This window comes from Aphelocoma coerulescens, chromosome 26 (assembly GCF_041296385.1).
Source record: "Aphelocoma coerulescens isolate FSJ_1873_10779 chromosome 26, UR_Acoe_1.0, whole genome shotgun sequence".
Taxonomy (NCBI): Eukaryota; Metazoa; Chordata; class Aves; order Passeriformes; family Corvidae; genus Aphelocoma; species Aphelocoma coerulescens.
In genome coordinates, this window is record NC_091039.1 from 3470638 (window position 1) to 3482534 (window position 11897).

At 53.7% G+C, this 11897-nt stretch overlaps 1 protein-coding gene across 2 annotated transcripts; it reads right to left on the reverse strand.

Annotated features, from left to right (window-relative positions):
* Positions 1-3902: 3902 nt before the first annotated feature.
* Positions 3903-8332, reverse strand: BNIP5 (BCL2 interacting protein 5). Of its 2 annotated transcripts, none has more exons than XM_068995843.1 (6): positions 8280-8332; positions 6472-7208; positions 5700-5834; positions 5158-5219; positions 4619-4876; positions 3903-4377 (listed from the first exon to the last, which is right to left on the reverse strand). In XM_068995843.1, the coding sequence occupies exons 1-6, from the start codon at positions 8309-8311 to the stop codon at positions 4333-4335; spliced, it is 1269 nt and encodes a 422-aa protein (XP_068851944.1). In that variant the 5' UTR covers positions 8312-8332; the 3' UTR covers positions 3903-4332. The 2 variants fall into 2 exon arrangements, with proteins under 2 accessions (XP_068851944.1, XP_068851943.1); XM_068995842.1 differs by having other exon boundaries at positions 5700-5837.
* Between the last annotated feature and the right edge of the window lie 3565 nt (positions 8333-11897).

Consider the following 11897-nt stretch of genomic DNA (forward strand, 5'->3'; position numbering starts at 1 on the left):
GCTCAGGGCTGAATCAGGACTGCCCTCTCATGCCAAGGAGTCTGCAGTGCCCCAGGAGCCCTCCTGGAGTGGGTCCCAGTGTTACTGGGTCTGCCACACTCAGAAACATCTGTGCAAAAATTCCTCTTTGCCTCATGCTTTCTTCATCCGCGGGTGTTTTCCTAAATAGGATTCTCCATCAATCCCAGCTTAGGCACAGCTCAGTACTGAGTGAGTAAAGGCTTGTATAAGACACTTAAAGCCAGAGGATGTTACACAAGGGGTGGATGCAGGGCGTTACGTTGGGTTAGGTTTGGAAATACTCCTTATATTTTCTCCCTGCTGGAAGGGTTTTGCTCTTGCCTGACTCTTGGATAGTGTTTGCAGGGGGCAAAAACCAAAGAGCTGGATTTGTTTTTCTCTCCCCTCTCAATAAGGCCCTACAGCAGCACCATGTTCCCCAAACCTGTGGTTATTGAACCAAAATCAAACTGCCTTTGGACTGTCTACGTTGCCTGGGGGATAGTTAAAAAACTAGGGAGAAATGCAGTGGATCTCTTGTCTTTTCAGTCTTAATGATCCAATGCTGCTGCCAACATACAGAACAAAAATTGCCATTTCAACAGATGTATTTATTAAGTACTGGTAAATATTGTGTAGTTTCAGTTGTCCAAGTCCATAGAGCTGCACATGAGAGGAAACATTCCATGCGTTAGAATTAGGGCTGTGTGTATAACACGATGTGGGCATGAGGGTAAGGAGCAAGGCTCTCCCTCCCTGTGTCCATGCCCCAGCCTGGCCAGGACAGTACAGGGAACCACAGGATAGTCCCAGCATCCTGATACCACCTTTGCAGTGCTGTTTCACCCCAAATTTTCATACATTTTTCCCTGCCTTCTCCAGCCATCACTGTGTCCCCATGACAGGAACTGGAGCAGAGTCCCCCCATGTTGACATGCAAAGTGTCCCTGGGCTGAAGTGTCACCAGGAGCTGCCCATCAGCAGCTGGACATTGCATGGAACCCCCCAGGTAAAGGTCACAGCATGGCCAGGGCTGGTCTCTGGTGCTCCCTGCATGTCAGGACACACAGGAGGGAGTTGCCAGCTCCAAGATATATCTAATAATTAGTGGGATTATCCTGCAAGTGAACACTTGTCTGAATCAGGGATTTTAGATCCACAGCCTTACCAGAGCCCCTAATTTCTTGTCTTACCCATGTCTGATATTTCACATTATTCCCTCACTGGGTGAGTCTCTCACCTGCCCCAGCCTCTCCACCAACCTCCTGGAGATATCAAAACTTTGATCTATATGATTCATGCCACTGGCTCCTCCAGCCCTTGGGAAAGCAAATCTCTTCATTTACATGTCTTTCTTTCAGTACTGACAAGTTCATGAACGATAAAAGTATCACCTGTTGCCGTGACTGGTCCAGACAGGCCAGGGCAGTGGAAGTGCACCAGGGTTTGTAGGCTGGAATGGGCTGTTCCCATTTTCCCTGTGCATTAACTGTTCCTGTTGTTTAGCCCCGGGGGATCCAGCAGGCTCTGCATGAAGAGGTGCAGGATGCTCCTGCTTCACTCAGTGCTTGCACCTCCTCAGCCATGCCCAGCCCTGGCAGCCAAGGTTTGGGAAAGGTGTAAATGATCCCATGGGAGCTGTGGGAACACCCTCCTCTGTCCACACATGGCTCTGTCCTGCGCTGAGTCCCGGGGGCTTCTCCAGAACGGCCAAGGTGCCAAATCTCCCCTGCACCCTCACCAGCTGCCAACACCATGGCCTGGACAGCATCCAGGAGGCATCATCCTGCCTGGCTCAGTTCCATGCTCCTGTGAGATGAGACCTTGTCATCATCCTCTTAGTGACAGCAAATTTTGCATTAATTGGCTCATTAAGTGCCAGGGTGATTTTCTAAGCTGCCCTCCCCCCCCCCCCCCCCCGCCCCGGCACTCCAAAGCAGGATTAGTGGGGACTGATGACTTTGGAGACACAGGATCCCAGCAGCAGCCTGGGATGGGTTTGGGAGAAAGCCTCTGGGTGGACTGGGGGCTGTGCAGGGCTGTGCTTTGCCCGGGCAGGATCAGAGCCCAGATGGCCGGTGTCCGTGATCCGGGGATTTTCGTGCAAGGCAATTGTCTGCGCCGTGGGAAGCCACAACAGGGTGTTTAGGGAAGGATGAAGGTAATGCCGAGAGCTGGAAACGGCTCAAGCCGCCAGGACTAATAGCTTGCCCTTCTTTAAAACCTTCTTAGTATCTTCAGTGGCCACAGGCAATCACGTCCCAATTTTATAACCCAGAGATTAATCCAAGGTGCTGGAATTGCTCACGGGATGGGACCTGGGCTCCAAAAGCCACGAGGCCTGGGGTGCTGCTCTAAGGCACCTGTGGTTGCTCCTGACCTCATCCCACCATGCCCAGCTGGAGCAGCATCCCTGCACATTGGGTTGGGGTTTTTGGGAGCAGGAGCCCCTTGTGCAAGGGCCTGGGCAGGTTTGGCTCCTTGTTCCCCTGGCACGGCTGCCCCGATGGGTGGGAAAAGGTCCCGTGACCAGAGAAGGAGAGTACTTGGTTCAGCTGTGGTGTTGGGAATAGTGCAGGAGGAGGGAATGGGAGTTTTCCTCTCTGGTGTTTCACCTGGCAGGTGCATCCCACGTGCTGATGGAAGATGATATCCTCTGGGACAGAGGGTATTTGTCTTTCCACTGGGAAGTCAGTGAGGAGACAGAGCCCTTTTCTGCTCCGTGCAAATCCCAGCCCATCCCTGGCACCGCATGAGCTCAGATGCAAAACAAATTGGGGCATCCTGTGACCCTCTAACCACATCCCCACCAACAGCTCGCCCAGCCCTGGCCCCAGCCCGGCACAGCCCCCCGGGCTCTGGGCAGGGAACGGGAATGTCGGGACTGTTGCAAACAGACGAGGGCGGCTCCAGTTTCTCCCACAGTAAAATCTCCTGAGCTGGTTCCCAGCCAGAAGGAATCGCGGTGCTGACGCTGCGCTTGTGGTTGGTAGGACCCAGGAGTGGGATCTGATGTTTTCCACACTCCTAATTACCCCGGAGTGAATTAGATGGAGCCCCTGCAAAGTGTCCCCCCGCCCTCGGCAGCTGGTGACTCCACCCTGTGTCTGTCAAACACAGCCCTGAAGGCTTTGGGGACGTGCATCTGGGTGGGGAAGGGCTGCTTCTGTCCTGCGAGGGCTCTGCTTCCCCATTTTCATTTACTTCAGGTTTTACAAGGACCAAGAAGGTCAGATCCTCCCAGAGAGGAGGCGCTGGGCAGACCTGGACAGTCATCCATGGCCCATGGGGGAATTGTCACCTCACACATGGCAGTGACACAGACCCACACGTTCGTTTGCCACCAGCATCACCTTCAACCCACTAGAACATCCCTCCTGCACAATGCAAACTTCATCTCCTTCACCTCAGGCCAGGTCCAACCTTGCAGAGGAGATGCTCCTGCTGGTGCCACCACACCGAGCCCTGGCAACCCCCCCCACCAGCCCCGAGCTGCCTTAATCCATGGCCCTACTTAGGGATCTGGGCAAAGATGAGCTGGAAACATTCCCAGTGTTTAGGGCTTAAATCGCTTTGACATTTCACATCTTCTTAGAGCTCATAGGTGAGACCCCAGCAGCTGTAAATCCCCTCAGTCCTTGAGGATGTTACAGCTCCTGCATCGCTCAGGAATGAGCTTTACCCAGTTCTTGGTGTCAGATCAAGCTGCTTTGGGTAGTAAATCTCCTTCTGCTGGGAAGGGAAGGCCTATAAATCGTAAAGATGGCAGGACAACACCGTGTATCTGCTCTGAGAGTCCCTTGTGCCACTCAGAATTTGGCTAGAAAGGAGCAGCCCACAGCAGCTGGAGCAAAGCAAACATTATTCCATCTATAACACAACACCCAGCAGACAAGCCTGGCTGGCATTTAGGCACCAATTTATTTGAGTTTCAGATTTTTTTTCCGAACTGGATTCTTGGCTGGTAGCAGAAACTACAAAAATTATGTTGTACATTCACAAATACATTTAGAAAAGCAGGCAAATAAATACATGTACACAAACAGCAACAACCCGTGAGGTTCAACACAAGCACTTGGCAGGAGCTAGAATACAAATACAGGGTGAAATCTGGGCTCTGTTTGATTTACAGACTCTTTGCCCCCAGCCAGGTGGGGTTTAAGCATTTCACACTGCTGGCACTGTCATGGGGGTTTTCCTTAAAATTAAGATTTTAAATCCCCAGCTCAGAAGTTCCCCCCACATCCAGGTCACCATCAGGGATTGTCCTCCCACCACTAAATCTTCATTCTTGGGTTCCCAGGCGCCGCAGGCCCTTCGCAGCAGCTGCTGTCAGTCTGGGCTGTCACAGTGGTCTGTCCTGAGCTTTTCTCTCTTCTGCTGAGACAGAAAGAAACATTCTTAGAATCGTGGAATACTTTGGATTGAAAGGGACCTTTAAAGCTCATCCCGTTCCACCCCCTGCCACGGGCACGGACCCCTTCCACTACCCCAGGTTGCCCCAAGCCCTGCCCAGCCTGGCCTGGAACACTTCCACAGATGGGCAGCTGCAGCTTCCCTGGGCACTTGCCCTAACTTACTGCTGGGAGCTCAGCCCCAGGCTCATCCTCCTCCTTACCTGGAGCATTTTGCCATAGGGCACAAAGGAATCCTCCAGGTAGCGGCTGCCGAAGCCCATGATCCTGTTCACGGCCTGGCTGCAGATCCCGGCCACCGTGGCGGTCAGATGGACCGTGTAGGCAAACTGGATCTCCTGGGGGTTGATGTTGGGCCTGCTGGCTGTCAGCTCCCTCTGCACGTAGGCGTCGGCCAGGTTCTTGAAGGAGCTGTAGGACATGTCCCTGAAGAACAGCTGCAGCCGCGCGTCCTCCCGCACCTGGGTGGGAGACAAGTGAGTGCACATCGTGAGGGAATGACTCCATGTGTCACCCTCATGCTGACGCCTTCACTCCTCACCAGGACTGCAGCTGGTGGAGGACAGCCAGCCAGCCACGATCACACCCAGGCAAGGAATTAAAAGTTGCCATTTCCTTGAGTTTACTGAGCGTTTCCCTGCCCTGGGGAAATCGATGGTGTTGCTGTATTTATTTTACATCAGTGCAGAGCTTGGCCCAGATTCCCTCAGCCCCATCCAGCTGTTCACAGCTCTCCTCTCACCTCTCTGTCCAGCTCATCTCCTGCACTCCGGAGCAGGGCAACGATTTTCCTGATGGTTTCATCTGTAGAGAGAGACACCAGGTTATCTCCAGCCCTTTCTCCGAGCCTCACACATCCAGATGTGCTGTTTAGTCCCCAGGAAAATTTCCTTGAGCAATGATTATCCACCTCCATCCTTCCAAAACCCATTTCAACCTATTGCCAAGTGCCTTGTTACCCTTGTTACCCTCAGCCAGCAAAAATACTCTCCTGCCTCTGAATTTTGTCTTTTCTGTGGTCTAGTGGGAGGTGTCTCTGCCCATGGCAGGGCGGCTGGAGTGTGATCTTCCTTAAAGTCCTTTCCAACCCAAAAACTATTCTGGGATTCTGTGAATTTCCCTCTCCCCCAATCAAACCCTGATGCTGAAAATCTCCCACAAAGTCTTCATCCCGCTCTCGGGGTCACGAAAGCCCCGGGATCAGGGTTGAAGCAGGGTTGGATCCCATGCAGGCTCTGCAGGGGACAAGTCTCGTGCACGTTTGTTCTCAAGGCCAACACTCACCGACGCCGTCGGTGCCAGGGGGCTGTGGTGGCTCCCCACGTCCTCCAGCTGTGCCCCCCCGGCTCTCGCCGCCCTGCACGATCAGCCCAATCTCCTCGGACACTTGTGTGTAGTATCCATCGGGCCTCTCCGCCTCTGCTGGGACACAAACACGGATCCAGAAGTGAGGATTGGGTTTGTTGGCAATCGACCAGCAGGGCACAGCAGCCGCGGCAGCGACCGGTGCCAGTGCCCAGCCCGGATCAGCACATTCCGAGGTGAAGGCTGCGCTCCCTGAACCGCGACCGAGCTGCTGCGACCTGCCCCGAATCTGCCAAAGCACCTCAGAAATCTCCTCGGCAGCATTTTGGCACGGGAAGGGCTGGGGTGGGGACGGGTGTCCCACAGGCTCTGCTGTGCCAGCTGCCCCCACTCGTCCCCAAGGCAAATCTCAAGCAGCTTAATGTTGGCCCTAGAGTGGCTTAGGATCTAATCTCAGGTCTCAAATGCAGGTTTAAACTAAAACACCCTTGGTTGCCAGAGGAGGAAAGCTTGTGCTTGGGTGATTACTGCCAACAGCTGACTTGAGGTGACTGTGCTCAAAGCACGGGCAGAACGATCCTTCCTGGAGCAGCAGGTTGGGACTGGAGTCTCCAAACCTATCCCAGGCCTAAGAAAACCCTGTGAGGGGTTAGAAACCAGCACTAAACATGATGGCTTTCCCCAAAGAAGGCCAGTGGGGTCCTGCTGGCAGCAGGGGTGGTTCAGGGCTGGGGTGGGGGTGAGGTCCCACCTGGCTGGGCTGGGGCCAGGACGTGCCGCAGGGGAAGGCAGCTGGGGTGCTTGCTCCTCGCCCCAGATCCCGGCTCTCCCCGCTCCTCCTCCCCATGCTTCTTCAGGGAGAAAACCTTCTTGAGACTGGGTTTCTTCTTCAGGGCCCTGCCCAACATTGGGGATGTGCTTGAGTCTACTCTGTGTTTTCTGGCTCCTTCTGGTTTGGAGCCCTGAGGAGCTTTGACATCTTTCTCCTTTGATTTTTTCCCTGCATTTTCCTTCTGGTCCTCAGGGCTCTTCTTGAGGAAGAGATTTAAGAAACTTTTCAGCCAGGTTGGTTTTGAACCCAAATGTTGCATTTTGCCCTGGGAAGAGTTTTTTGTGCTTTTCCTCTCGGGCTTCAGCCCCTCTTTAGGCACCTCCTGGGGAGCTTTGCTGTCATCATCCAAAGCCTCTTCCGGGTCTGGTGCTTTAAGTCTCTCCTCCTGCTCCTTCCTGGGGCTGAGTTTGGCACATGAGTACGTGCAGAAATCACTTTCTGACCGCTGTAGCCCATCCAGTTTCCTCCCTTGCCCTCTGTCTCTCTCCTGAAGGGTTTTTTTGCCCACCAGTGAGCTTTCATGGCAGCTCAGCGAGCGCTTGACGTAAATCTCCAGCACCTTCTGGGCCTCTCGCCTGTCCAGTGAGAGGATCTTGCCCGACGGCTGCATCCCCACATCCCACCGAGGCACCTCCGCCACCGGAGCCCGCGTGTTGCTGTGGAGAAAAACAACATTTTCAGTCTGGTTTTTGCCTTCCCCAGGCCACTGCGCAGTCAGGTCGGGCCTGATGGAAACCTCCCCCATTCTGGCACCCAGGGGTGCTGTGGGTGTCTGGGGTTGTTTATGCTCCTGGTTAATGATCAGTCGCTTTTATGGTCGTTATCTGAGTGCTCCTGATGCAAACGGCCCACGTGGGGTTTTACAACCACAGACTCGTTGATAAAGGAACCGAAACTGTGGAGAGGGGGGACATGGGCTGGGCATGTCCCACAGGGGAAGCCTGGTCATCACCCAAGGGGTTTCATCCAGCAAGGACATCACCCAGACACCATCCCATTATCCCAGGGCAACGTGTTCCCACCCTGCGATGAAAAACAACACCCCAGGAGCAGCCGGTGAGCCACACAACCCAGAATTTAGAGTATTTCCCCTTAAAGCATTGGCTGCTAAAAATCATTCCAGCCCCTGGAGAGGCCAAGGGATGTGGGCTCTTGCAAACAGTCTTGGTCACCTTGTGAGGACGCAGCTCTTCTGTGAGCTCCCACCAGCGCAGGGCTGTGAACGGAGCTCGGAGCACCAATCCCTGCCTTTCCCATCACCCTTTTTCTCTACATTTACAAGCAAAATTCAACCAAAGACGCTGCTATTGGAAAACCAGAGGGCCATGATGGTGCCTCGTGCTGGTTTTACCTCCAAAACCAATTTCACCCTTCAAAGAACCAGACCCAAACCAGACTTCTCCACCACTGAACAGCACATGGGGAACTGACACCGAAATCTGGCCCACTTGGCTGTACAAAGCACCCTGGAGCTGCAAATCAGCCTCTGCTCAGACCCAAAGATCATCATCACAACACACGGCACCCCCACCCACCCCACCTCGACCTGCTTTTGGGATCAGAAAGAGCAAGTTCCCTTCATCGAAGCCAACACCAAAGCCCACCAAACACTCAATAATAAATCATTCCACTAAATTAAATCATGGCAAAGCCACGACCCTCATCCTGCTTCGATTGATTCCAGTACATTGACCACAACACTGCTTATTTGCTGGTTTGGTTTTTACCTTTCCATCAGTTTTTCTGCCCCTTTGGGCATAGGTCAAGACGAGCTCCTGGGCCACGGGCGCTGAGGGATCTCAGGCTCTCCTGGGAGGTGCCTTTTTATACCTGAGGCTGAGTTAAGTCCTATTTTTAGCAGCCATTCAGGTAGGAGAGCAGCCAACGCTTCCGCCTGGGATCCCCGCTATCACCGCCCTCGTGGCGTGAGTTTCACTGGAGGAGAAAACAATTTCCTTATGACAAGTAGCAGCAAAACAACATAAAACCACCTGTCACCTGGTGTAAGCACTGCCCTTTGAGACCAGCTATCTCAGGCAGCTGTTTGGCTTTGGGTTTGGTTTGTTGTTTTTTACTGAGTGTGATGCCCTAAATGGGCTCTTCTGGGTAATTTTTCTGAGGGGAAGTCACAACTTCTTCAGACAAGCGGGGTTTCAATGCAGGAAGCAGTGTCCTGCTCACATCCCAGGAGCTCCCAGGCAGCTCTTGTGGAACCACAGACACTCTGGGACATGGCCCTGTCAGGTTGTTGCCTCACACTGGGCACGGCTGGGCTGAAACATCCTTGAAACCCACCCTGGGGTCCCTCAGACAGCCCGTGCTTCCACCCTAAAACATGAACCATCTCCTGCCCCAAACCGTTCCCACTCCCGTGGCTTCCACTCAGCCTCACCCAGGGATGGAAAATCTTCCACCAGGCAGATCTGCCCATCCCGACACCTACAAACTGCACCCGGGCCGAGCAAATCCGACGCCAAAGCTCCGTTTGGCCCACGGGCACCGCAGTGCCCCTCCCGCGGCTGTGGCATCCTCCGGCAGGTGCTTCCCACTGTTCCCCATCGCTGCTTTGCCACCTGATGGCGAAATTCCGCGCTGCAGCTCGCAGGGATGGGGCCGGACACGGAGCTGCAGGCGCGCAGGCTTTGGAAAACCCCTTTTTGGAAAACCCCTTTTTGGAAAACCCCTCGGGGAGATTTCCACCCGAGCAGCGCTGCATAGGCTGTGTTCAGCTGGAATGATGCGCAGCCAAGGTGTCTCCTGGATAAAAATGCTCTTTTCCTGGTACGGAGTTCAGCTTGCAATCAGAACACGCCGGGATTATTTTATTTCTCTTTCTATAAACTCTCTGTGCTGTAATTTCCTATGACTGGGGGAGATTCAGACCACGTCCCTCCCTTTCTCCGGAGCCCACACGGCTGAATCAGAGTCTGGTATTGATTAGGAATTACCTGGCTCCGTTTTTCAGCATCCCCATCTACTGATAAATAATTAAACCCTCAGTGAGGAGCTCCAGGCTACTTCCCAGCTCCTGTCCACATCCTTCCACAAGCAAGTCTATTCCAGGGGGTGAGGAGGAGTTTCACAATCGATTTTGTTTGGTTTTCCCTCTGCAACATCCATAAAACAAAAAGCTACATCCACTCCTGCCATGGGGGGCAGTTTGGCCATCTCCAGTTTGGAGATCTTGCTACTGGAGATTACCCAAGGCTGAGTCCAAACACCATCCCTGCTCACAGAGGGCTCCTCATGATTCAGGTGGGAATCAGCACTGATTTATGGCCTCTTCCCAGAAGATGGGAGAGCCTAACTCCAGGAAAAATCTTCACCTGAAATGTGATTCAGGACTGAGGCCTTTATCCAAGCTCAGATCCCTCCTGGGATTTGGGACATGTTCAAACCTAATGGGAGAGAGGCACAAGAAAAACATGGAAGAGACTGAGATAAACCAAAAGCCCATGACCAGAGTGGGGGCAAGAGATCTGGATCCAAACTTTTCATCCACTTTTCTTATCAGTGCTGGGAGAGAATGAGGAAGCTGTCAGGAAATGCAGTCGGGGGGAGGGAGCACACAGTGCTGGGGTTGGCATCTTCAGGCCAGTGATGTCAGGGGGAAAAGCAGAACTAAACCCATGGGAACACAGCAGGGGATAACCAGCTTCTGTGCCAGAAATTGCTTCAGTAGATGGAAAAAAACCAAGGAGAGGCATTCCCCACATGGAGCTGCAAGGCGCAGAGGGCGACAGCAGGTCCAGAAGAAGGCAGGGTCAAAGCACCCTAATTTCTTGGGAAAACACAGGCTGAGACTGGACATCAGGAAAACTCTGCAGGAGGCTGGGACAATCTCACACAGGTGTCTAGAGGGGTTGGGAATCACCACCCTTGGAGGTCTTCTAGGCTTCGCCAGCCAAAGCCACAGCCAACCTGACCTGGTGTAGGAGGCCACTGTGTTTTATGTGGACCACAAAGGTCCCTTCGAGCCATCAACAGCCACCTGGGCACAAAAATACAGCAGTTGCAGACCTGATCCGTGATGGGGGTGTTGAGGGGAACACCTGAACCACGGCAGGGGTGTTGAGGGCAGCCACTGCTCCCTGCACCAGCCAACACATGGCCTCAGTGGAAACCTCTCAGCCCAGCTGTGCAATTCCTCTGATCCAAGAGGGGGGTGGGCATCAGCCCCCAAAGCAAATCCTCTTTTTCCTCCAGCCCTGGGTGTGGTTTTAGCTGCTTCCCCCAGCAGATGAGCCATGTGCAATGCCCTGCCCCAAACACCAGCAGATGTGGGGCTGCTGAAGGGTCGCTGATGTTCTCCAGGGAATGAAGCACCTGGAAATCTTTGGGAAAGCCCACATGAGGCACCTGTCTGCATTTCACAGCCCCTGAACTCCAGCCATGCCGAAAGTCACAGGCAGCCATGTGCTGTCCCTCCCACACCCCCACACCAAGTTCCCTGGCACAAGCAGCAGTTACTCCGTTGTTTACTGACAGGGATGGGTCCATGTTCCAGGAAAGCCATGGCTTTACAGCCCTCCTGCCTCTGTTTGTCACAGGGAAAGACACACATTTCTCCAGGAGGTACATGAAAGCTTCCTAGGAGCGTGGACAAAGCTCCTTATTCCAGCCCATGCTTGCAAAGGTGCCCTTGGATTGTCTCCCTCCAAGACCCCTCTGGAGCTGCTCAGGGCAGCACAAGGGGGGTTGAGGGCTTTTGGCAGCTTCCCAGCCAGGAAAGGAAATCCCCGGCCAAGCCCAGAGTGATCTTTAGTCATCACGGGAAAAAGAGGTAAAGAGAGGTCACCTCGCACACTCCCTGTGAGCACAGCACAAGGACCAGGGCCACCAAGTGTCACCTGCTCCAACAGAGCAAACACACGGGTGGAAGAAGCGATGGGATCCTCAGGAGCTGTCAGGGCTGTTTCTGAGGCAAGAAAGTGGAGTGGAAAGAGGAGATCAGGAAAAAGGCACCCCATGGGTACCTATCCCAGGAGTGGCACGGGGCCAGAATTTTACAGTTCCCAAGGAAGGGGAGCTGCAGTCCCACCAAAGCTGAAGGATTTCACCCCCAGAAAGATTTGGTTTGGCTTTTCCCTGGGACAAAAAGTACCCTTTGGGGGGGGAAGGATGAGGTTTGGGTGCTTCACTGCACCATCCTGCTGTGCTGCATCCCCAGGCTGCACTAGGTGGGTGCTGGGGAACCTTTACCCTGCTGTCCTAGCAGGGACTGTGGCCTCCCTTCCGAGCCAGGATCTCCCCCAGGCTGTGACCTTACACTCATTTGCCCCACCAGATCTTCTCATTTCCTTCTCCTCCACCACTCGAATTTTCAAGTACCTCTGTTTTGCCAG